The sequence below is a fragment of the Pleurodeles waltl genome, chromosome 5 (genome assembly GCF_031143425.1).
Source record: "Pleurodeles waltl isolate 20211129_DDA chromosome 5, aPleWal1.hap1.20221129, whole genome shotgun sequence".
NCBI lineage: Eukaryota > Metazoa > Chordata > Amphibia > Caudata > Salamandridae > Pleurodeles > Pleurodeles waltl.
The window spans coordinates 1,536,140,072-1,536,167,282 of record NC_090444.1 but is presented as its reverse complement, the minus strand read 5'-3'; the positions used below and the strand labels follow the sequence as shown (position 1 = coordinate 1,536,167,282).

At 42.0% G+C, this 27,211-nt stretch overlaps 1 protein-coding gene across 2 annotated transcripts in view; it reads left to right on the top strand.

Annotated features, from left to right (window-relative positions):
* DLGAP2 (DLG associated protein 2) overlaps nt 1-27,211 on the top strand; it is a 3,577,612-nt gene that overhangs the window by 3,090,412 nt on the left and 459,989 nt on the right. For both annotated transcript variants that reach the window (XM_069235822.1, XM_069235823.1), the window contains one exon: nt 16,737-16,884. In XM_069235822.1, coding sequence (XP_069091923.1) covers nt 16,737-16,884 — 148 coding nt within the window. The remainder of the gene's footprint in view (nt 1-16,736; nt 16,885-27,211) is intronic.

Genomic DNA, 27,211 nt, shown 5'->3' with positions numbered 1-27,211 from the left:
ACATACAATGTACTTGAAAGATTGTACTGTAAGGACAACTTGGTACATACAATTGAGCCAGCGATAGCAGCTTTTTTTAGCCAATAACAGGAACATCTTCATGAACCCAGTCACCTTGTGGGAGAGCTTAGTAAAAATTAACAGAGAACTGTGACAGCTGATGCATAACTGTTTGATCCAGGACCTCATAATTAAAGATACAAAAGTAAAGTTTGGCCAAAAAAGGAGTGCTCAGCAACAAACAATGCTGACATTTCCAAAGATGCCTGAGCTGCTTATGTGGGAAAAACACAGCCCCCCAAAGTTGTACACCCTAAACAGGTGGCAACAAGACATCGAGACCAAACCACAATCTCTAACCCCTGCAATGAGGATCACATAATTAACAGAACCAGGGTAGTCAGAGCACCTAGTCCATATGGCCTTTCAGGGGCACTCTTCAAAGCAAAGTCAAAAATGTTAACACCACTGTACATGCATTCCATAAACGCAGGCCAGATCCTGGATTTATGCTGAGGCACCATCATACATCTCATTCCAAGGGTGGAGACCCCTCAAATCTAGGAAATTATTGACTAATTTTCCTCTTGGGCTATGGTGCCAAATACTGTGGCAGACACCTCCTCAAAGATCTATAGTCTTTGGCAATTCACCAATATAATGGCCATCTCCCTTATGATCAACAAAATCAACAGTACCCTCCGCTATATCTGTTTCATAGACTTCAAGGATATTTTTTATTCCATGTAAAGACTTCTCTTATGGGCAACACTAGGATTTCTCAATCTCTTCTAAGAGCTATCATTGAGCTGCACAGAAACAGGTGGGGGGTGGCAGCACAGTATCAAGAATATTTTACTCCAACTCCACCAGCTTGAAGCAGAGGTCTGATGGCCCCACTCCTTTTCAACCTCTTATTAACAGACCTGGTAGACTCCCTCAGCAACATCATGCACGCTCCCCCAAATTAGTGGGGTAGATCTGGGGAGCTTGTACTGTAAAGATGAAGTGAACCCACACAAACTCTAAAGTAATTTTCATGGGGAATACAATTTAAAAAAGAGGGTGACTGGTTCCTAAACAGAAATAACATCTCAAAAGAAAATCAATAAAGCACCTAGGTGTTCTGATTGATAGCAGCTGCACCTTGAGGCCCCAAAAACAATACATTAGGAATGGGGTAGGAGCCCTCCAGTATGCCTTCAGAAAACAGGCAACCCACTTGTCTGGGCTGTCATTGAGACAGGCCCTCATTGACACAGATCCTGGAAGTAGTAAAGGCAAAATTAATACTGGCTATCTCTTATGGATCTGAAGCCATGCAAGGTAGAAACTCACCCCTCCTTGGTAGCTTGGTTTACAGTACATACAGGAAGGTCTTCAGACTATCCAATACTGCCTTTCCAGTACAAGAAAGGCGGGAATTTGGGCTCACCACACCAAAAATTTCATGGTAGGGACCATACATAAAGATTTGATACAAAATCCACAACAACAAGTCTGACTGATTAAACCATCTCCTATGGCTGGAAATAACAAACCAAGGCGCACCAGCCCCCACCGTGACATATCTCAACTAGACAATTGCAACATTGCAACTCATGGACATTTGGGTAATGATAGTCCTATTTTCCATCTTCAAAACATTGATTAATAAGGACATGTGGTGGCTTTCGTTTATTGAGGAAAATAACTCGTTGGCAAAGAGGTCTCACACCCACCTTGTAATCAACATTTGCAGAGCTCTGCATCTACAACAATACCTGGCAGCAGCTCTTTCAAAATGTGTGAAATAGCAGCTCATCCAGTTCCGGTTTGGTGTTCTTCTGATCTTAGATCTGCCTCCAAGTTGGTGCAACCGGGACAGAAGGCAGCAGTGCAGGTTATGCAATTGCCATTGAGAGCCAATCAAGCACATCACATGCTCTTGTCAATCCTTGCTAACTGATCACATTTATTGGCTAAAATCTATTTTCATTGAAGATGGAATCCGCGTGTGCAAAAGTTCTGTGATCCAGTCTGTTTCATAATATATTTGGGTTGTGCAGCAAAGATATTAAATCCACCAAAGGCAGAAACTACAGAGGCAGCGTCCTGCAAGGAACTATAGCCTGGATCCCCAAGGTCGTCCCACTCTTCTCATGTCCCCCATGATCAGTTTGTCACTGTCGTATCATTATGACATCTTGCTACCATATGACTATCTTTTTATGAATTGCTTTTAAGTTACATTTTAGCATCCCTTGCTTCATAAAAACATTAACCCAACCCTTAAAGAGGGTTGGTTTACACTCCCTTCCTATTTATTTCCTGCATCCACTATTATTCCTTCATCTTTTTATTTTTACAGCATGATTGTGCTCCTTTCAAACTGATCACTTTTTAATACCCTTTCAAGCTACTCACAATTTGAATAATCGTCAAGGCTTGTTTTACGCTTTGCTCGAAGCTTGTCATGAAATGTTTTATTTATATTAGTATGCAAGGGTTTTTAATAAATGTGCATTAATTACATTAAAAAAATGTGCAACTAGTGCAAGTTGGTGAAATATATTAGAAATAAGTTACAGTGTAAATTAATGCCCTTCTCCTAAAACATATGAGAAAATCTAAAGCTTCTCCTTACAAAACTGTATTTATCTGTGGACTTATGTGCATAGGCTGACATTAAATAGTTGTCATGTTGTGCTTTCAACAGTTTTTATAAAAGCTAGAGATATATAAGGTGCATATATTTCTTTCCAAAAGTTTGGTGAAAATGCTGAGAAATTATACATCCCAGAATGGCTGGAAACATTGCCTTAATGGTATATGCCGGTCTGCAAACTTCTGGAAAATGTGTAAGGTATTTTTACAAACTACTGAGAGTTGTGCATAGGACCTGAATGGACATGCCTTATCAGTGGTTAATATTAAGCAGTTGACTTGAAAATATATGTCAGATGAGGAATAAGCCTATGCTTAACCCTTTGGTAGCTTGGCACAAAGCAGTCAGTCTTAATTTAGAGACAATGTCGAAAGTCTTTACACAGAGTCAGATTTCCTTCAGCAGGTCAAAGCAGACACTTGAATTAGACTGATGATTCGATGCCAACAGCTTCCGCTAGACAGTGATCCCAGTCTCCTGTTGGCTGTCTGGAGAAAAAGTTGGCATAATGCACTTATAGCACATGAAGAAGCCAGGATTAGAATGCCAAGTTTGCAGTTTTCGAACACTGATTCTGCTGTTAATCCACTAGTGCTGCAAAGATCACACCAATGCTAGAAGTGTGCTACACATGCTCATGCATGGATGTGATTTACTTGCTACTGTTCCAAACGTGACCTTCGTGCTTTGAAGTCGGCAGTAGAAACTACCATCAAATTGACAAAAGCATTCTGTCACGTCAGGAGGGGCAAGATAAAAGCCACCGTCCTTGGTACTTTCCCCTGTTAGATGCACACTAATTCCACTAGGACATTTTTCATATAGCGCTTGGGTTCACTTTTCTTCTGGCCCTTCCTCTCAGCACATGCACATGCTGCCGAAATGTATTTGCTACCTGCAGCCAACCACAAGTTTGAAACTGGAAAGCAAGGGCCTCAGAACAGATTCCTTTTCAGGCTGCTCTTCCAGACACAGCCTTTGTGAAGGGATGCCCCCTCACAGCAGGGTTGTCTCCATAGTGGTGCACCTACAACAGAGGCACAAAGAGGTGTGAGGTTTCTGTCATCAGCCCTACTGAAAGTGTGATTACAAAAGACAAATGAGTGGCCCTAACCCAAAGGGCCTCTTCAGCTTGCACAATAAAATCTGTAATTTCACCACACCCCCACCACCTACCAAGGGCAGTGTTTTAGGAAGTCTGATTAGGCCACCTGTTTCCTATCAGAGTCTTCATTAAATTTCCAAAGAGACTAGTCACTATTCTGATTACTTCAGTATCTGAAACACCACTTTCCAGCCACAGAAAAGCAGGCAATACACTTCTACTCTCTGGGAAGCTGTTCTCACCCTCTGTCTTGTGCCATGCCAATCAAAATCACATCCAACTGTATCATTCTTTGCATTTGTAATTAACTGTGCACCAGTCTGGAGGGTGAACATTAGTTGACATCCACTTAAGCATTTTTAATGTTTCTTTCCTGTTACCCATATATTTAGTATTATATGCTTTCTCTTTTTTTTATTTGTTTCCTTCTCTTTCATCATCTGTATGCCTCCTCATGCTGAGCACAACATGTTTGCCTTAATCTCTATTGAGGTATTTCTTCAAACTTCCCAGAACACATTTATATTGCAACCTCTCCTCCACTGAAACTCATACAACTGCAACCTCACAATATCTAATCGCATCCAGCTCACCTGTTGATCACCCCAATCATCTGCATGTGAACACAACTAACTATTATTAATTTAATCCACAAAAAACAAACTGGGGTGAATGCATGGAATAGTTATCTTAAACACACAAAACTGATCTCAATAGCTAACAATATCCAGTAACTATTAACCTTGGGTTCCGGAGAAGAGTGTTGCCTAGTGTAAAGTGCCTCAATCTCTCGTCAGTGGTGGAAAGGGCTATATAAATGTGACTACAATACAATACACTCCTACACCAGCAAGGATTTCAGGACTTGGGTGGTCCCATTTTGGGGTTAGAAATCACTCCGACAGAGGCAAGCAACACGGTCAGAAGGCAGGTCCAATTGGTACTAGTCAGTTGAACATTTGCAGGGTCAGGGGAAAGGTAAGGGCTTCTGGAAGCTTGCTTCATCCCTGTAGCTCCAACTACAGCAAGACCAGCAGGTCCAGTCTTCCTTCAGGTCTAAGCCAGCAAGGCAGTTCTTGCTCTGGTCTTCAGAGGTCCAGGACTGTTCTGAGGAGAGGTTTGTCAGTAAACGTTTTTTGCCCAGTGCCAGCTTGGGTGAGCAAAACCATTCCCAAACCAACGGGTAAAAGTTTCCAGGGGTGATCCTACCCACTTATGCAGCACTTCCTGTGTGTTTTACTGAACAATATCCGAAAGAGCACCTTTCTACCTAAATACATGTGAGAAAATAGGGCTGATTGGAGAGGCCCCCTAACTTTTTGCCCCCATTTTCCACTTTTTGCTGGTGTTTTCCTGACTTTGATGGTGCCCTGGGTACTGCTAACCAGTCCCAGGGCCTGTGCTCTGTGTAAAATCAATATGCAAATTAGGCTAATTATAATTGGCTAAGTTAACCCACCTATACGTCCCTAGTATATGGTAGGGCATGTAGGTTTAGGGACCACAGCATAGGTAGTGCACCCATAGGTGCACTGCTGAGGTGCCCAGTGTCATTTTAAAGGCAGGCCTGCCTTGCTGGCTGTTTTTAAATTAAAGTTATATGCAAATTCGACTTTGGAATTAAAAGTAGTTCCAAAGTCTTAAACTACCTTATTTTTACATATAAGTCACCCCTAAGCTGTGCCCTATGTGCCCCTAGGGCTGGGTGCCATGTAACTATAAGCAGGGACCTTATAAAAGTAGTTTTATAAGCCCTGGTGAGGTAAAAACAGCCAATTTTTGTTCCCTCATTGTAGAGAATGGCTTTCATAGGCTAGAATGGGGAGACTTTATTTACATTTGTAAAGTCCCCTTAAGTAAAGTTGCCAGTTTCAGCCCTGCATTGTTTTTGCTGCTGTGCCCTGATTGGCCAGCCTATAGCAGCTTGGCCATGGCTGCCTTAATGAGGTGTGAAGTGGCCTGGCTTCACACAAAGAGATGTGCCTGTGGGAGGGAATTTCCCCTCAGCAGATGGTGAGGCAGGAAGGGGGAGGGCTGCCAAACTGGTCTTCAAAGGCAGAGGAGGACATTTGGAGCACCTCAGCAACACCCCCACATCCTGCAACTCCAGACAACTAGGTGCCCCCTTGATTAGATTAGGAGAGGGCAGGAGAGGGGTGTATTTATGATTTTGAGCCACACCAGTGGGTGGGCTCAGCCAGATGTAACCTCCAAAAATCAGATTCAGCCATGATGGATTTTTAAAGAATGTTGCCTCCTGGGATTGATTTTTGCCACACTTCCCAGGAAGTGGTCATCACACGGGGAAGGACCTTGCACCTAATTGGAGAATCAGGACCCCCTGTTTTTCACGCAGGAGCAAGGATAAAACTGGCAGACCTGCACCCACACCTCAGATCCCCATCAGATTCCAACAAGGAAGAACCAAAGGAGAAAAAGGACTGCCCTGCTAAACCCCTGGCCTGCACCTGGAACCTGCACTCAGAAGGACTGCACCAGCTGCACACTTGGGCTTCACCACAAGAAGGACTTTGCCTGGCTTCAACTGGTTCAAGGAGGGACTCCCTGTTTGCTACAGGTGAAAAATTGCTAACCAGAGTCCCCTGCACCAACTCCTGAAGAAATCAACCAGCTGACCACTGCCCAGTGGCCAAAAAGGAGTTTGCACCAGGTGCATTCTGGGAGTTGTAGTCCACACCCCCCAAGGATCATCTCAGAGCTTCTGGACCCTTGGGGTGAGCTGTGGACCCCCAAAAGAACTTAAAAGAACATCTGGGAGAAGCCCCAGAAGTTTGGAGAAGTTTTGAAAAGAAGCTCCATAGAGGGACCGACCTGCCGCGGCAACTCTAGCCGGCTTGCCTCAACCGCGACCCGGCCTGATTTGCAGGTTTGTTCCGGTAAAGAAAATCTCCAAAAAAGAGACTAAGTCCGAAGGTAAAAAGTTGACCGGGACCTCCCAGCCAGCGTATCTGAGGAGGGCTCCAGGGACGTCGGATCAAGATCCAGGTTTACCCTGGTCGAAGGATTTTCACCTCAAAAAAACGACTAAGTCCAAAGGTAAAAATCTCCACAGAGGATTCCCGCTACGCTTATCCGGAGAAGGGCTCCAGGAGGTCAGATTGGACTGGCAGGTTCGTCCCGCTGAGGAAAATCTTCAGAAAAGAGACTAAGTGCGAAGGTAAACTTTTGACCGAGGCCTCCCGCGGCCTGTAGCCGAGCAGGGCTCCATCGCGGTCGGCCTTAAACTTTGACTTTGTCCCGGTCGAGGTGCAACCAGATGACCCAATTGGTGCTTTTTGTTACTAGACGCTAAAAAACAATAATTCGTTAAAAATTCATATCTCCAGTTCTCCATATCCGATTTTATTCGTTTTTGTGTCATTTTAAAGATAAAAATATAATCTATTTTTATAAATTGGTTTTGGAATTTTAAACTGTTTCATGTGTTTTATTTAATTACTGTTTTGTGATATTTAAATGCTTTATACTCTGTCTCCTAAATTAAGCCTTGTCGCTAGTTGCCAAGCTAGCAATGGTTGAGCTGGGTTTAATTTACTGAGACCTAACTGGACCTAAGTGGAGGTTAGTGGCCTATTGCTAAGTGTAGGTACTTACCTCCCCTTACCCATAACCCATTTTCCAACAATACAAAATTGCGGAACCATTCTTCCCCTGTTCAGAGCTCCCTGTGCCCATCCAGATATGTGGCTTAGCTAATGGGCAAACTCTTCCCTGTGGTCAGTGCAGATGAGTTTGGCACAGCTCACCTTTCCTTCTGGGTTTGAATTCCAGCTGACTATGAAGACAAACGAATGCAGACATAGTTGTGAGCTATAGCTGCCAATGACATGGTAGGTCTGTTTTGAAATTCAAGAAGTGGCTGGGCACAGCCACCAAGGCCACCCTGCTCAAGGAAAAAAAGCACCTCACCACACCTAATCCAGTAGTCCACTGCCTGGGAGCAATATACATCTCACCACAGAGGAGCTATTCAACAATCAGGTGACATTGAACAGAGACGGAAAGGCCTTTTTGCTTAGGAAAATAAATGGCAACTTCCTAAAAGTGTAATAATTAAGTTGGATTTTAAATTACTATTAAAATGAGTTCTTGAAAGGAAATGTTTCTATTTGCTTTTAAACTAAATTAAGTTGTTATGAAGTAAGCCAGTATTTTTCTATGGGCGAATCAGCCTTGCTACAGTGAAAAACAACCTTGGGGGGTTTTCCACTGCCAGGATATGTAAAACATTAACCACGTTTGCACTGTCCTAAGGACATTTAGGGCCAGCCTACTTTGGGGTGACTTAGAAGTTCTAAGAAGGAAAGTTTAGGCCTGGCAAAAACGTTATTTTGCCAGGTTGAAATGACTGTTTAGAACTGCATACCCAAGCTACAGTGGCAGGTGTGGAGACTTCTTTTATAGTGCTCCTTTAGTAGGTGGCACAGTGAGTGCTACAACTTACTAGTAGCATTTAATTTACTAGCCCTGGGTACATACAGTACTATATACTATGGTGACAGCACGAATGGCACGACCTAACGCACTCTGCCACTTGCAGAACTCCGCATAGCACGGCTGAGTTTTTTGGGCACTTCATGGAACTCAACGTAGCGCAACTCTGCAAACTCCGCCCAGACCTACCAAACATGTATGGTCTCAGCTTCTTGGGTGCCCAGACAACTGCAAAGACTCCCCTTTCAATTGCACTGTACCTCTGTTCCCTGGGATGTAGTCTCCTGCTGATGAAGGCTAAGGGTTCATCCAAGGCATTGATGTGCAGCTGTGAGAGAACACCCTCAATGCCATGTTCTGATGTATCTATCTCCACTATGAATTGTTTTGCAAAGTCACATACCTTGAGTACTGATGCTGTGCACATGGCTTCCTTTAAGGTATTGAAGGCTTTACGTCACATCTCTGTCCATATCACCTTTTGGGTTGCTTCATGATTTGAGCTCAGTGAGGCCTAAGAAAGCTTTAACTTGGGTACAGATCTTTAGAAACTCCCAAGCCATAATCATCTGAATCTTGGCTAGAGAGGTTGAACCTAGCCTCCCCTGCCTTGGCGGCCTGATTATTCCATGATCCCTTCCCTATCTAGCACCTACTGGACTAGGTCTGTTTGATGCAGGGCCTGAAGCACATCCCAGAGGTGATGTAGGTAGTCTTCCTAGATGGAGCTGAAAATAACAATGTCATCAAAGTTGTCTGCTCTTACTTTTTCCAGGGCAGCCAGGACCCAGTTGACCAAACCCTGTAAGGTGGCAGGGGAATTCTTTAGTCCAATTGGCATCACTTTGATTTGAAAATGGCCCTCTGGGGTGAAGGACGCTAATCTCGCCTTGCCCCCCCCCCCCCTTAGGGTGATCTTGTAATATCCTGATGTCAAGTCAAAGGTACTGGAGACCCAAGGAGTACAGTAAGGTGCAGTCACCTCCAACTCTGATATCTTAGATATCTCATCCTTGATGTTGACCCTCACCTTGTCAGACATCCTTTAGATTGTATTTTTGACCTGTATGCTGTGCCTCATGTCTGTGTCATAGGTCTATGAATCAGTGAGCACTGGGGTTATTGAGAATAAAGAGCTGAAGTGACCCAACCAGTGGCAACAATCCCTCTGTTGCTTGAGAGTCAGAGTGGGAGAGAGGACAACTTTTTCCAGTGACCCATGTTGCTCCTTGGAATACAGGAGAACTGGAAGGTGTTCACTCTTCCTCCTCACAATCATCCATCAGCAAGAGCATAGTAACCTCATACCTCTCAAGGTGGGGCTTGAGGAGGTTTACATTCATGATCCTTGTCATACCAGCCTTTTATTACTTCCAGACTGGAATCCAGTTTCTCAGTGTCCTCACTCCAGAAGCACTTCATCTGATACCGAAGGATCAACATGTCGCTCAATACATCTTGAGGGAATTTCTAAGGAGCTCCCACCCCTTCTTCACAAAATGTAGAGGTTCATGCATAGGGTGGCCAAACAGACATTCAATGTGACTAAACTCTTTTCCCTTCAAAGGCACCTTTCTGTATGCAAATAGTAGGCGTAGCAAGGTAATGCCACACATACACCTCAAAGGCTCTGGCAGACCCTTAATCATGCCTTTTAGGGTCTTGTTGAATCTGGGGATTCAATGGAGTACAGAAATTGTAGGTTACCCCACACTCCTCCCACATGGACATCATGTACATAGACATGACATTGGTGCCCCTATCAGACACAACCTCCTTGGGGAAACCCACAAGGGGAAATATCCCCATTGGTGCCCTAGCCACCCCAGGTGCAGTCACCAACCTCAGGGGGATGGCCTCAGGGTACCTAGTGGCATGGTGCACCAATACCAGGATAAACCTGTTGCCTAAGGGGCCCAACAATATCAATAACCACCCTTTCAAAGATGGGGTTCCCGCCACATGGAATGGAAGCCAGGGAGCCTTCTGCTTTCTGCAGGCCTGGCAGGTTATGCAGGATCTGCAGAATGCATCTGACTGCATCCTCATTCAGGGCCAATAAAAGTGGGTGACTAGTGGAACAAAGGTTCTGACCTGCCCCAGATATCCTATTAGGGGGATATTATGAGCCTACTCCTGTAAGAAGCCCCGTAACATGGGGGGGAGGGGCAGTAACACATGGGTTGCATCAGGCTCAAGGACCTTTAACACTCTTATCAGGAGACCATTCTCTCAGTAAATGACGTGTTCAACAGAAATGTCACCAGCTACCTGCCCCAGATGTTCCACCAGTGCGATATCATGAGCCAACTCCAGGAAGAAGGTCTGGTAGCATGAGGGGAGCACTAACAGTAAATGATGTAATAACCAGAGGGATCACCAGCTGTCTGTGCCTTGGCCTCTTACCTTAGGCCCTCAAGAGTAGGGCACTCCCTTTTTGCTTTGCAGAAAACTGCCTAAGATAGCCCCGCTTCAGTCCCCTCTCACCCGCATTCAAAGGGAAATAGAGCCACTGGATGGTGTTTCACCAGCTTCTCTGCTTTCACAACCTGGTGGACTACATAAGGGACTATCTACTCCGTGGACACCGGTTATAACCTAACATGTGTCATACTGGCTTCTTTGTATCTCAGATCTTTCACCCTCAGCCCTTTGATGGTGACCCACTGCCTATACTCTTTACTACTGTCAGACATTTGAGCCTTAGGCACCATTTCTTTGTCATCCACGACACTAGGGTAACATCTGAACACCCCCAAAAACTAACTGAGGCAACCTATTCCCCCAGCTCTACACAGGCCATCCCAGGGTATGCTCACCATTGGAGTAATGCTTCCTGCAGGGGCAGATGGCATTCCCCTTGAAATGCCCATACTGGCAACATTCATGAGTCTTGGGCTGAGAGCAGGCTGGGGACTTCTTCCTATTATAACGACCCTTCTTTTTTCAGGATTGGACTTCGATTCCATCCCATAAAATCTCTTTTGGAAGCCTTTAGAAAACTTCTTTATGTTTTTTGTCTTCCTCTCCTCCTCCTTCTGGTGTGGATCATTTCTACCCCTCTGGTGCCCCCTCCAGATAGCTTCTTTGACACTCTGGTACTAACCAGGAGGTACGCTTCCTGTGCACACTCCCTAAGAAAAGTGAACTTTAAATTAATCAGATGCTGCTGTATCTCTGCAAAGTAAATACTAAAATGCTCTCCCAGATTGTACAGCACATCATAGTCACTCACTTTGCTGCCCTTCACCCAACCATTCAGTGCCCTATCCAAGTGATCCATGAAATCAACCCTGGGTTGAATGTTTGATTTGTTTCGCATACCGTCCATCATCTGTTCTTTTTGCGCTTGCCACCCTAAGTGGGAAGGGTATGCCCAATGTGGGTCCCATGCACTATATACCTTCAGTTTCAGACTATCCTGGCTGATGAGGAGTGAAAACCCGAAATTGGTCCAAGGGTTCTGGTTTCTGGTCCAGGGAGGAGCTCGCCTGGCAGTTTGGGTTGGACTGCTCCCATGGGAAGCAGGGCCAAAACTGATTTGCCTATGGCTGGGTCCCAACTAGAATGGCCTGGTGAGCAAAAAAAAAACAGATGCATTCAACCCAGATCTGTGACTGGGGGTGAAGGTTTGATTTGTTTCTCATTCTGTCCACCATATGTTCTTTTTGCATTTGTGTCACTGATGTTTAAGCATTACTTATTAGGGGCCAAATCATATTTAACAACAAGTGCTTTTATGAGGGTATACTTAATCATGTAACCCTTATCTAAGGCCAGAAAGGTATCGCTTCCTATGGACATATGGTTCCAGAGACTCCTGCAATTCCTCTTGTTAATATCATTCCCACCACTAAGTTAGGCAACAGTTGTTTGAGGATGTGGACCCTCTTACCTCCTCTAGGCACCTCTGTGTCACTGTCTCCCCGTCTTCACTGGCCTCTCCTCTTGGCTTTCATGTGCAGTTCCCTCTGGCTCACCTCATATGCTGGCAGGATTTTCTTCTCTTCAGCTACAGCAGCACACAGAGTTCTAATGAAGGTAAAATCAGACAGGAAATTAACGGGAGATCACAAAAAATTATGCCATTCCTCCCAACACTCTGGTTTCATTTATAATGTTTTGTGGGTTCATTCATGCAGCGTTCCCTTTTAGAAGGTTTAGATAACAGGAACATCATCAGCTTACAATTCTCTCCTGTGTAAGCGCCCTGGTTGCACATCTGGTAACAAAGTAATGTGTACTTGCCCTCTACAATTAAATCGTTTCCTGGCAGTATCACGCACCTCCCTGCAATAGTAAGTATTATTTTACATGCATGTCATTCTATGAGACGAGTATAAGAGAACACAGAAAACATTCTCAGCTGCTCTTTTTGGATCACATCAAAATGCCTACTTGTACTGGCATCAACATTTAGACTGACTCAATAACACAAGACTAATTAATTTCAGAAGATGTCAGTTTTCAGGAAACTATTCATGTTTCTTTTTGTAATTACTCAAGAAACATAAGAATTTCAAGATCTACAGCATGCACAATTTCAAACACTATCAGTTATCAAGTTGGGGCCTACTCTGTTGGTTGACACTGTTCAACAATTTTCTCTCTCTTATTCCTGGCATTAGCTTTCCTCCAGAAGGTGAGCTAGTTGCTAAACATCTTGTCTCATCCTATTTCCCAGACTTCAATATAAACCTTGATCCTTCTTTCATACTTTGACATTCCATTGCAGCTCCTTGTCAACAAGACCATGCACCTACGTATTTAAATATGCAGATATTATCTCCTGTCTTTTCTATGAGGCGTTTCCCTGTGAAGGTTTTCAAATACGTAGGTATGTGCTTTAGTACTATGGGGCATATTTACATGCCCCTTGCACCACCTTTCCCTAGCGTAATTGTTCTAATGCTAAGGTGGCCTTACCCCGCTCCAGATTTACAAAGTGGTGTATTGCTTTCATTACGCCACTTTGCGACCATTTAAGCCCCACTATGCCTGTGTCAGGCATATTGTATGCAAGAGGGGAGTTCCAAAGCATGGAGGCCTGAAAAAACAGGGCAAGAAAAGTGGCACATTAATTGGACTTCTAAATTAAATATATATAACATTGTTTAAGCATTAAAAGTTACTTTAAATTAAATATTATCCAAATAATATATTTGAGTTCATACAATAACAAATAGTTATTAATTTTAAACTGAGTTGTAAATCTACTCTCAGCGAATAGTAAAACAATGGAGACATACAGCTCTCCGCAAGAGTAAATTTACATGTGAGTAAATCAACACATCCACATTCTTTTTTGTGGATCAAGCTATCTATTTTTTGTGTATTTGCAGTAAAGATTGTGAATGTCAGAATAAGTGCTGCCTGACCACTACCACCTTGTTTAACCCTTAGATGGATGCAGCTTTCGAAGGTTGGATTTTTATTGACTCACACCTACATGGGACTGGGTAGAAACTGAAAAATGCCCTGCATGTTGCTTGAGTATGCAATTTTATTTTAATTTTTTATTTTTATCTCACTTATATAGCAAACTGAGGCCAATAATTGTTAGGGGGCTTTACATATAAATAGAATGCTACATCAAAATGTGTGACAATAAACAGCAGGGTAATCAGTAAGAATGTCTGGTTAGTATACAATTGCGGCCATCCTGTGAATTGCGGAATATCGCTAGGTTAGGAAAGGTCTTAACAGGTGTACTTTGAACTGGTTTCTGATGGTGATAAGAGACATTAGAGGACCACCCAGTGGTAGCTGCTCCTGGAAATGATTGTTTTGGTCAGTGGTGGTTTAGAATTTTGATCTTCCAGTAGCAGAAAGCTTTGATTCCTTAGTCCACTAGCACCTCCCAATGGTGGTTTGGCATTAAGGATGGCATTTGGAACGAGACAGCAGATTTTAAATTGTATCCTAGCCACAATGGGGAGCCATTGGAAATCTTTAAATAAATGGATGATTAAATCATGTTCCCTTGCTGAATTAATCAGCCTGTTAACTGAGTATAGGAACTTTGTATGGGGCAGCCGAAGTAGATGAAATATGGCCAGAATGGCATTACAAGGATCACATCTGGAGATGAGTGTGTGAACGAGTGGGGGATGAGAGACTGGTCAGGTGTGATTCGTGGCTGGGGAAGGATCATTGAGGTTCAGTGTGTTGACAATTGATGGATCTAATGTGTTCTTGTTATCATTGGTTATTAGTAGGAATTCTAGGCCTCATGTACAAAGATTCCAAAAAAGACACCATAAATTGCGACTAAGAAGTATTCGCAAATTCTTACTTGGAATGTACAAAAATGGATTTGGTAAAAAGGGGCCTCCATTAGCACACTGACGTCTACCGAATGCAATGGTGTTTTGTGAGCCCTCCTATGTACTAACAGGTCTGTTCACAAAATAAAGAATCATATTGGGTCACAATTTGACCTACCTCATCAAAATGCGTGAGGTAGGTTACTGATTACACCCTATATGATAGCCCCCTGTCACAGGGATGTGGGCTGCTGGGGTCAGCATACCACCATGTCTGTAATTACTTTTGCATAAAACAGCTCTATTTCAAAAAGGAAAATTTGATACAGTTAAAAAACAATTGTGTTACACAATTATTTTTTACGATTAGGCAGTGCTCTCATGGACCACTGCCTACACCTAAAAACATTTTTGACAATACCCACATTGGGGAAGGACCACTTGTGGACTCCTTCCTGTTTGCAAATAGCTTGTCACCACCTTCGAGTTCTTGGCAAAATCGGAATGTTTTGTAAGTGTATTTCGGTCGCAAAACATTAATACATACCATAAGGATTTGGTGTTTGAAAGGGACCCTTTACATGTACCTTCCAAATAATAATTTATAATGGTTTCCTAAAAACATTTAACAATTCAGAAAATATTTCCAAATGAATAAATGGGTTTAGTATATTTATAAAAGGATGTTACCATTCTCAACCCCTCTGATTTACCGAATCAGAGAATTCGTGGATGCTAAAACCCTTTGCACATGATGATGAGAACGTTTGTCTTTAGGGGTGTTAGGAGGAAGAAATTGTCTCTCGTCCCTGTTTTAAGAGTATGAGGCGGTTCCATAATATGACTGTGTGTTCAATTGCAGAGGTACTCAGATATAATTGGGTGTAGGCATATTGATATAGGGTGCCACCTGAGTCTACTAGAATTAGACTTAGAGGCTTCTTGCAAAGATTGAGTAAGGTAGGTGTAAGGATGAAGCCTTGTTGTATGCCACATACTATACCCGCTGTTGTTGAGGTGTGATCACCTATCCTTGCCATTAGGTTTCTGTTGCATAAGAAGGATGTGAGCATTTTAGAATTTTTCCAAAAAGGGCCATGTGATGTTTATGTTCTTGAGGCTGTTATGGTAAATATACTAAATGTGGCCAGAGTTTAATACAATTATATTTATACAATTAGATAGTACTTCCTTCGTTGAGAATGTGATGAACATTACTGACGATTTTCACAGTTTCTCTTTCAAATGGCACCTGGTTTAATGTGCAATGTACAGTGGGTTTATATATTCCTTCCTGCAGCCTTCCCCTGTAGAGGGGGCAGATTACATAAACAGTATAAGCTTACAATGTCAAGCCAGATGTTTGATTATCTAGCAGTCCATCTTTGGCAATGGTAGTATGTAGTTGGTTGGCTACTGACATTTCAACTAGCCAGTAATGGAAAGTTTGAGGCTGAGCAATAGTTGGGGTGTAGAACAGAATCAAGGTCCGATCTTTGGAGTGGCAGAGTGATTTGGCGGGTTTTCTTTTTTTCGAGCTTGGTAACAAGGCCATGTCTAGGGAATCATTTATTAAACTACACCAAGTGTTCTAACAGATGAAAAAAGGACCCCTGCTTGTTTTGGCTAGAGTGGGATCACAGAGACATATTTCGGTTTAAGATGTTTAATGATTTAAGTCATTGTTTATGATGTGTGGTGATGTGCCCTGCATGTTTGAGTCTTTGGAGGGGAGGAATGGGGTTCGATGTATGCTTCTTCTGAGGAATCTGTCTTTATGTTGGATCTGATAACTGTATCTAGTCTCAACCTTCATACCACCTTCTTTGAGTTTGGTCCTGACTGCTCCTTCAAGCTACACCAGAGGGTCACTGAGACAATCTTTCAGTCGAAACTCACTTAAGTTTCTGAAAAACAATCACAGACTCCTCCTTAGTATTGCTGAGTGGTGACTGCGACATCAAGGATCAAAGAAAAGGTTTGACTGCTGAGATATGAATGAAATGCTGCCACTCGCTGGCTTGATCAGATAACATGTATTCAAAAATCTTAATATGTGGTTACCTGTGACTGAATAATCAAAGACATGACAATCGATACTGGCCTTTTCTACCGATTTGTTTTGTAAGATGGTACAGTCTCTAGATTAATAATATGTTTATTGCTGTTACAGGCAACTGAATCTGTTCAAATATTTCACATCTATGAACTGCAAAATTGCTATAACTTAATTCTGTTTATTTTTTAATTTATTTTTTTATAGCCAGAGTTATCTACAAACTGCAAGTGAAATGCCTACTGTTCACATCTTGGATCCTTCGCCAAACTACAACTCTCCTAAATTCCGGTCAAGGAATCAGAGTTATATGAGGGCTGTGAGCACACTCAGTCAGGCCAGCTGTGTCAGTCAGGTTGGAATAAACTTTTGAACATTTCTTCAACTACTTATCTCGAACCATCTGTTGCTTTACTCAATCATGCATTAATTTACATGTTTTGTTACCATTGTGAAGATTCAGAAGCAATACCTAGAATCACGCATATGACAGGTCTGTTTTGAAAATGATCAATAAACCGAATATAGTGAAAGAAATGTAGTCGGGTTGCTAAATATTAACATCCTGAATGAGTATATTTACCCATGGTTAGACTTACATTTACACTACTTCGTTATTTAATGCCTTTTTGTTTAATGGTATTAGTATTGCAAAATGGAATCACAGTAGCTAATGGTTTCCAAATAATGCTCCCTTTATCAATGTCTGAAGTTGAGTGCACAGATGAGAGGTTTCAGTTACACACAATCATACTGGAGCACACTAATAAATGTCCCTATTATGATGAGTTTAATTTGCTAAAATGAATCGAAGCAAATGTGGGAAAAACAGAGTGCATCTGAAGTTTAGGCTGGTTATAAATATATAAAAATGCTTAAAGCTTTACGATTAACTATGTTATGTTAGACTGGTATTCAGTTTGCTTAGGGTAAGTTTACCATGACGCAATTATCTTTGCTTTCTGTACAATTAAACATGATATACAATTTGAAACATGACACCTCACCACATGTTTGTGCACAACAGGCAAAATACCCTTAACTTTTCAACCCATACACAAACTAAATACACACTCTCCAGTGGTGAACAGCGAAATTAAAATTATTTGCCACCAGAGAACGTGATGTTTTGTGCTAATTAAGGATGAACAAAGAGAACGCTTCCACAGGGAAGACGTGAAGTTGCTAACTTTGCACAACTTTGAGTAACGTGAAGTACCTCCTATTGCAAGGCCTGATTGCCTGTCACAGAACGCACTCATGTGCCGAACTTCTAGGAACAGGAAATCTCTGCCTCTGGTAGAACATCCATCACTACGTAGCATGATTGTGGGTGGGATAGAGAGAGTGGGCAGCGTGGAAGAAAGTTGAAGCTTTGCACCTTGTCAAATTCCTAGTGTTGATCCAAACCTGTCCCTAAACCAGACCCTCCCTCCTTTTTCATATCACTCAACTGAACTTGTAGCCGATCGGTTGGATGGTGTGGTATTATGTGCACATCAAAAGGAGTAAACTACTAAATGTATCTCTTTTTGACAAATCTACATAAACTTGACATGTATAAAAAATGTATTTTGTGTGGCATGTTTACTTTCTTTGCCCAGTATTTTCACTGTACTCAGTGTTTTTGAGGTGATTGTATCCTTCATCTCCTGAGGTCTTGGAACCATGTTCGTTCTATTTTTTTCATCCTAGTTTAGCATTAGCAAAAGATAAGCATGCATATATGCACGGTCTTATTTCCTGTTTTCTTCTCTATCTCTTGCACCTCACTCTCCACCCAATCCACCAGTTATGCTCAATTCCTATGATCCTGCCCTCACGCTGCCTCCATATTGTGCTCTCCTCCTTGAGATCACTGCTGTGTTTCGGTGCCTCTCTCTCTTTCAGTCCTCCCGGGCCTCTCATCTTTACCCCAACCTCTCTCTCTAATCTCTGCCCTTCACCTGCTGCCCAATGTGATTTACGTAAGCATTGGCAAGGCCATATATATTAGAAAATCATCTTCGAATGTTATTTTCTTTGCTTCCAAGATGGCGGTCATGTTGCAACTAGACACAAAATTGGGAGGCAGTTGGAAATCTAGAAAATAATGTTCGAAGATGGATGATCACAGCTGATGGCTTTGTAAATGATTTTGACACAATTTTGCAAGCATTTGTGAAGCCAACAGCAACAAAGGCAGCCATATTGAAATGTTACTTACCAGGCTTCCAAGATGGCCACTAATTTACATCTATGTGCAATTTGGTGACCATCTTAGAAGCATAGAAAAGTACATTAGGAATGTTGGAATGTAACTTTAAATGCATTCCAGACAGCTGCCACATTGCATCTAAATGCAACATGACAGGCATCTTGGAAATATATACATCTACAATCCAAGATGGTCATCAGCTTTGCTATTGGCTTTGCAATTTGTTGCAAAATTGCCTCACAAACATAGGCAAAACCAACAACTGTGGCTCTCCAACTTGGACCAATATTTCCTAGACTTCCACGGAAGACACCATGCTCTATTTACATGTAGTGATATCAATCCGTCTTGTACTTTAAAGAAATCTTTAGTGACATCAGCCCTGTACCGAAGGATATACCATGACTCCTGATTCAAGCAAGAACCTATTTCAAGCTAGCCTGCATTAATCTCCTGGTGCTTTCTTTCCAACATCCTGCCAATCTTACATCATATGCAAAAATCTAGTGTTGCTCTCATTTTTAAAATCTCTGCTTGTGGACCCCAGGCATCATGATCACAGCCTACACAGCTCTCGCAGCCCTTACCCATTTCCCTAGGACCTTTAGTTTTACTCAGGATACACAGTACAGTAACAAAGATTTCCATCATTAGAAATGAAACACACAACTGCTACTTCTGACGAAGGTAGAAGTGGATATAGGGTTACCCTCTCTTACTGACAGCAATCCACATCTGAGGAGTGACCATATTGATTACCAACTTGCTGGTTCAGGCTTTCTTTTTCTTGCAGAACTACTGCTGATTGGAGTAAATGTTCTCCTCCTGTTTCAACTGTGCAGGCACTCCCCGAATAGATCTTTTTGAAACCTTCAAAAATCATGTCTAATTTTGCTACAAGGTGCTAGAAATGAGTACTTGAGGGTTGGATAAACTTCTATGCTCTGGTTCTCAAATCTCATATATGCCATTCCTTTCTTTCCTCTCATTGGATACTGGAATGTTCCCTTAAAGAGGAGCTGGAGGTGATATTGCCAGTTCCCCCATTGACGAGGGTGATGTGGTTTGCTTAGCAGAGTTGCAGGTTTTGAAAAGTGGACTGCCTCATTGGCAATAAATCACTTCAGCCCCCCATCATCTCCCAAAGCTGGTTTAGACCTTGAAGGTTTAAGGTTCAGAGGCAACAGTTTCCCAAGGATCACTTCAGTGCAGTTTAGATCTCCAGGAAATAGTGAAAGTTCAAAGTTCATGACCACCAATCATCCTCCTTCCAGCTTTTGTGTGCGAATAATGAGTGTGATAGGCATGTAATTGTGAATCAGGCTTTTATATGTAGTTCCTACAGAAGAGGTATGCCCTTGGATTGTCTGTATGTTCTTTCAGGGGAGAAAGGGCCAGTGTCAGGGCCTTCACTGAGCTTTGAACTGATCCAGAATTAGAAGGCAGGCTTGCCTCCCTGTCTCTTCACAGGTCTATCATGGTCAATCTGCAGGTAAGGCCTTCCACCCTTAGTGGGAACTTGTTAAGTGTCATATACATTGTCTGAAGCATCCCTGATTTTTAAAAATCTTTTACAGCCCTCTTTCTGGTGGCCAGCTCTTCAGCAAGACACTTAGGTTGTTCAGTGCCTTGGTTTCTCGGACTATTGAACTTAGAGCATTTCCAGGCAGTCTTAATGAATATTTCTGTTTTCTTAAAATAGTTGTATTAAGCTCCAAATACGTATCAAAGCTATGAACACATTTAGAGTGGTCTTATATGACAGGTATACAACGAAACTATGAAATCTATATTAAGGCAGTGGTAGCATTGCTAACAACATTTTACATAAATAATCTATCTTGGTAGCAGTGAGCCTTTTACCCCCATTAACCATTAATCTCCTTCCTTGAGATGAATTCATCTCAATCCATGGTGGCAGTGGTGTGGTGTCCTTTCATTCAACATGTATGTTGTTTCACCACAAGAAACCTCATCCACAGTCCCAAAACAATTGGGAACAGTTCCTATTGACATAACTACCTTTTCAGAATATTTGTGTGTTTGATCCCAAAATCATTTCACTAGAATAATGTGATTGGTCTGCATGTTTTGTCCAACCTTTCCCCTGCAAGAAGAATAAATACATTTGATGTTCACAGTACAGTGAGAAAAGACTTGTCACTACAACACACTTTTTGACATTTGTGGTGTGATCTATGATGGTCTCAAACCATCTACAAGGATCTAGAAAAGCTGGTTTTGCATGGTGTCCCACCCCATTGTAGGTATTAACCTTCACAACAATGTCCTCCTGTGCAGCTATCCCAACCTGACCATCCTTAAAGCTCTTTCGTTGGAGGTGAACCATTTATCAGTGTCATACCCTAACACAAAGTTAGGACTCAATTCTCTCTCAGCTTTGCTGTCAGCTAGCTCAAACTTTAAATCTTTCATTTTTGCTGGGGTCATGCTGCAAGAGGACACACTGCTTTCAGTTCCGGATAACGCAGGTGATGCTGGTCCTTGGTAGGCAGCTCCCCCTTGCACCGTCTCTTCATCCGCCTCATTCTCAGACATGATTTATGGTGGTGGGCCTCCTCCAGGCTTTGAGGGACTTTTTGCAGTCCACCTTCCTGGCTTTCAGGCACTTGTTCGCTTCCTTGCTTTGCTGCTTCACTGCGGTAAGTTTAACCAGGGTAGCCAGATCCATCTTTATGTTCCCCAACAAAACTTACTGACAAAACTTTGACTTAAAAATAATTTAGAAAAATCAAAATGATCCAGTCAAATCAAACATTCATTTTTGCAAATATTTAAATTTAGGGATTTTTAATTTCAGCATTTAAAACTAAGTGGTACTCCTAAACACAAGTTCTGTATCCAATCACTGGGCACAATGTTTAAAAGTTAATTATTAGTTGGGGTTGTATGGTAGTCCAACACAAGTAATATAGTCACTAACCTATTAGGTCCTGTTTCAGGCTGAAAAACCATGTCAGGTTGGGAACTCTAACCTTTCTTTGCACTCCCATAAATTATAGTGGTGTTTGTGTGTCTTACACATTTAATGTACATGTAATGCATTTGATGTCACTATCCTTTATTGAATGTTAAACAGCACCAGGAAGTGTTGTCACTATCCACCTAATGCCCTACACCTCTTTCCCCATAATAAAAGTTTTTTACACTTCAATTCCCAAACATATCATTGACACAATGTAAAAGTTGCATTTAATAGAATTTGGAGACATAGAAATCCCAGTATTTTGATTCTGTGACTTCACAAGTTACACCTACCAATCCAATATTTCTTGCACCTAAATGTAACTCAATTACACTTTAAACTTTATGAATTCTGCCCTATCTCTTTATAGCATTTACAAGGCATGTTGTGATCTGAATTAACCCCAAGTATTGCAAATTAACCCCACAGTTTCTGTGGATGTTATTGCCTAATGTTTCTACTGAAGTCACTAATAAGAAGACCCTTTCCCTACATGTTCTTTCACAGCAAAGGGTGTCATTGCTCAAGTGAATGACGTTCTGGTGATAATAGCGCCTTTGCAGTTCCTGAAAAGGATTAGTGAATATCATTATAGATACACCCTAAAAGAAAAACAGTATCTCCATTGCCATCCACTGTTCTCTGTATGTTCTTTAGAACTGTTAATTAAAAACATTAAACATCGTACAACTATCAAGAAGGAAAAATAACCTGTTCAGACCTGTCCTGTATACCACTAATCCTAACAAGAGAAGTTAACAACTTATTTATCACAGCAGTGAGAAAAACTATGCAAACAAACACAAACATTTTCAATTCAGTAGGTCTCGCATGTGTGAGAGTTAGAGCTATTGGTGTTGTGAATGACAATGTTGTTTACCTGTGTGTTTTGGTTTGGAGTGTAGTGGATGTATGCCAGGTGCAACAGCAACCCTCCTACGCCTGTCACTGCAGGAGGGAGGACACAACAAGGCTGCCATCTTGGGAGTGTTTTTGCTTCATTCCTACAGACTGGCTGTGATACCCTTGTCGCGTAGGCTCTCATTATTCTAATGAGACTACTGGATTTTGAGCATCAAGATCGTCCACAGTGTGGGAGACTGAGTCTGACCCACAGTGGGTGACACCTGTTGCTCCAAATCCGAGCTTTGCTCCAGCTAACTAGCAGTGCCTCATCTCTTCCGAAAGGTAGAGATGATTGGGCAGCCAAGCGCATGACATATCGTACTTCTCAGGGAAGTCGTGGTCACTCAGGTCGCATCCAGTTCTCTCATTCACAATTCGGTCTCATATATAAATGACAATAAGAGCAGTATAAGTTTTAAAGATAGGCATTTTAGATAGAAAAGCGTGAGCTGCAATAACCAGAACGACACAACACAACAATATTAAAATAGTGACGATGAGAGTGAAGCATAAGAATAATGCCATCATACTGCCACTAGAATCGATGGACTATTTTCTGTCTAATCATATTTCGAGCACGGCATGTGAAGCTCTAATCCTGCCTTTCAGGTTCCCCTGGGAGGACATCAACCCTCATACCTCAGCAAAGGCCTGTAATCTGCGTCAGCATCTGCAGCGAAGCATTCAGCATACAGTTGTGGTTCCCTGGCTGGAATCTACCTCTTGACATGTAATGGGACTAGAAAGTGTTTTTATAATTAACACAGCTGATGTTCTAAGAAAATGTCCCTACGTAAGGATGTGTATTTTCTACGAATGTTGGAGACTAAACTTCTAACATGTTTACCGGCAATGTACCAGACTGTAGCCTTGACTGAAGCACAGAGTGATCAAGAATGTGTTGTTTGAGAACACAGTGCTGGACTAAGCAAAAACAGTTAGATAGAAGGAAATAAAACAAGACCGTAAAACTGGTTATTGTAAAAATGACAATGCAAAGCTGAATAAAATATATCTAGGTCAAGATGCACAGTGGCCTAAAATATTAAACTAACGTGCATTAAGCTATAATTAAAATGGCTACACAACACCCTCCCCTTGTCGGTAGAAAGTGGTTCAAGCCAAAACTAAAATGTCTCAACCTAAAATATACCTAAAACCCTACACAATTTTGACAAGTTAAAAGGACACACAAGCACACTACTTGGCAAATTAAAACATGAGCATGTGGCTTAGAATCAAATTCAATGAAAATGTCAATTTAGAAAAGTTCCAAATCAAGCACGAGTCATGGAAAGCAGGAGATCCTCCACTTCGGCAAATGACAAAACTGGAAAGTCCGCGCCAAAAATGATCGAGGAACAGGTGTGTTCCATAGCTCCAGTATCAACCAAGGGGACATCCCGTGCAGTGCCCATTGATGAGTTGATGGCAACTTCCTCCAGGAATGGTAACTCATAATTAGCTTCACGTAGCAAACGCAGCCTCAGTGCGCATGTCTGGTGATGGATCCTCAGCAAGAACATCAACAGATCAGTATCTATTGCTGGGGGGCGCTGCTGTGAAAGACAAACTTCCAGTGCATGTTCAAAAGAGCACCAGACGCACTGGAACACGGGCTGCACACAATACAAAACCGGTCTGAATGACAAGGACCAGCCACATTCCAAATGTTCCAGGAGTGTTGCTCCAAAATGCTGCATCATACGTTCACGACACAGCTGCGCTGATGGGAGCGCCGTCATTTGTACGTGTTGCGGCGGGACAGCCATTGCACATAAACAACAGCAATAGCAAGATGCCGGCTAATAAAGCCAAAGTTATCGGAAATCCCCTAAAAATACTACCGAAAATTGAGTGGATAGCTGAAGGTATCAAACCGAATATGGAGGAGAAGGTGTGAACAAAACCAGAACTGACAGCTTTGAAAAAATTTGCTAACCCAGCCTTGCTGGGCGCATTAAATATTGGTCCCACGAGTTCACCAAAGTGTCTCAGAAAGTTTGTATTTAACAGGGACTGTATTTGTGATGATGACCTTGCCACTTGAAGTGCGTAGGTCTCGCGTGCAGATGTAAGGGCCACATGCTTTTGAAACAATAAAGCGTTGAGTCTATTTAACTTGTCAAAATTCACGTTTGAAGTAGCAATGTGAGGCCAGATATCGGCTACCTTCTTCATTTTAGTTGGGGGAAACAGTATGTTCCCGCAGCATGTAACGACCTTAGAGGCCGAAACAACGTAAACTATTCCGGCTTGCATGCCACAACAGTCATCACTATTGAGAAGGACGTAGCTGCAGTTTGAAAGCACCTGGAACGTAGGTCTAATCAAGGGAAGAGGAACTCCCTTAAGATAACAAGCCAAGTTTGCAGCCGAGGCGTTACACGCCCCATGCAAGGACAGCTGTTTACAAATCATCGAATGGCTGACAGAAGTCTTGCATTCACTACCGCTAAGAAAGACCTCTTTCACGCCATTGAAGCATTTGTACGAGAAGGGAAGCTCCCACACCTCATGGATGTAACTATCTCCCATCTTTTCAGATCTACCTACCAGAATGTGTTTCAAACAGGAGGTGAATTGTAGTGTTGAAATAGGCAGATTAATAACCCCATGTATTAACCACTCTGCCAATGGTATTTCGGCCATGGTAAAAGGCAACCTTTCTAGTTTCTCGATGTTAAGCATGACATAAGTCGCTTCCTTTTTAGCCATTAGTTGTTGTTGCCGCGTTAGATTAAAGGAAGAAAATATTTCCCTTGCACTGACGTGCTGCCATGGAACGCGACCCGCCTTCAATGTTTGAAGTGTCCAACCCAACTGCATAATGGACCTGGTCTGACTCTGTCCATGGTATAAAGAAGACATATCAGATTGTATAATGTCTATAGCAGAAGAGACAATGTTGTTAATTGTATATATCCGGTCGGACAAGGTGTTGATCCCATTATCCACAACAGCTAATGCCTTTTTCAGATTTTCCTGATCTATTTGCCTTAACCGGGCAGCAGCATCTTGTTGGGAAAGTTTCCATAGTTCATTGTATACTGCATCTAAGAAACGCTTCCTACGTGGTATTCTGGGGCCTGACAAGAAATCTTGTAAGTCAGTGGTGTTAGACAAGAGATTGAGGTGTGTTTTAACCGTGTTTAGTGAGGATGATTTTAGCCACTGCTGGCATAATTTTCCTACACTATATGTTGTAATGATATCTGCATATTCTGGAGCTATATAGCAAGGGTTTGGCCTACTCATCCTAAAAAAACCCAGGGAGGTAAGAAAACATTGATGACACCCGTTGGTATCTATGGGCCACAATAACCACCCGCCTGGACGTGTCAGTGAAACATTAAACGTACCATTCTGGACCCACCCATCGAGCTCATCTTTAGTTGCATTCGTGTATTTTTGCCATGTATAAAATTTAGCAGGGGACGGTATGCTGGGCATGTTCAATTCCCTGATTGTTGCTAAGCCTAAACAACTGGTTTGTTGCACTGTTTCATTTAAAAAGATCATTTGAACAGGAATGAGACATGCTCTAAACAATGTTTCTTTTCCCTTGATCTGACAATTTTTCGTTCCCCAGACACTTTTCAGATCATTTGATTTGGACCAATATTCATAGCCTTCTATTGATAACCAGGAAACAAAAGATTCTGAATATATAAATGTTGTATTGGTCAATAACGTGTATATCCTTAGTAGAAGGTACTTTAAAATAATATGACTCAGCATTCTTTTGATTGTGCCCAGAAAAATAGGTAAACTTTTCAGTATAAGTTTTAGAACTCCCTTGCGGTGGAGTTGGACAATGCTCCCATTGCGTGTAATTAAATATCATTTTGGGACTACTCACTCTAGGTATGAAGTGGTGCCCATAATAATTATAGCAAAACATATCACCATAATTTTCTTTGAATTGGTAAACATCTTCGTTCATCAGATACAATGCCTGGTATTACTATATAATTCATCGATAATTTGAACACATACGGTATTTGAATAATTTCCGTGGGACCATATATATCAAACATTACTTTGTCCCAAACAATCCCATCCGGAATTGGCACTGCGGAAATGTTCACAAAAGATAAGTCTCTTCAGACCTTATGTGATGAAAAATGTGGTTTCAAAACCTCCTCCACCTGTTCAACCGCTGATCTTTTGGGAAGAAAATGACCATGTATTAATAAGAAAAAGGTAATAACAAAACCAATCCAAATTAAAAAGGCTATGACAGTCAGAGAAAGCCATACATAGTTCCATGGAAAAATGAAATATGTTTCTTTAAGCCAGTTTATTAGCTTAGGTGCACTAGACAAATCAGCTGTCGAAGAGGCGAATGAGTCTGAGAAATCATCGTGGAAGTCGGCAAAATAACCAGAGGCAGTTCGTGCAATTGGCGTAGCCGTTGTCAGTGGTGGAGTTGGTGTTTCCTGTGGTGGCACACTATAGACAGCACCATCCATTTGGCTTGTAGTCGAGTTGACTTGTTCAAATGCTTCTAAGTTAGTGGATGTTAGTGGAACTAATGCAAGATCATCTTCCACCCTCCCCAAGCTCGGAGAGGTATCAGTGTTGGTATAA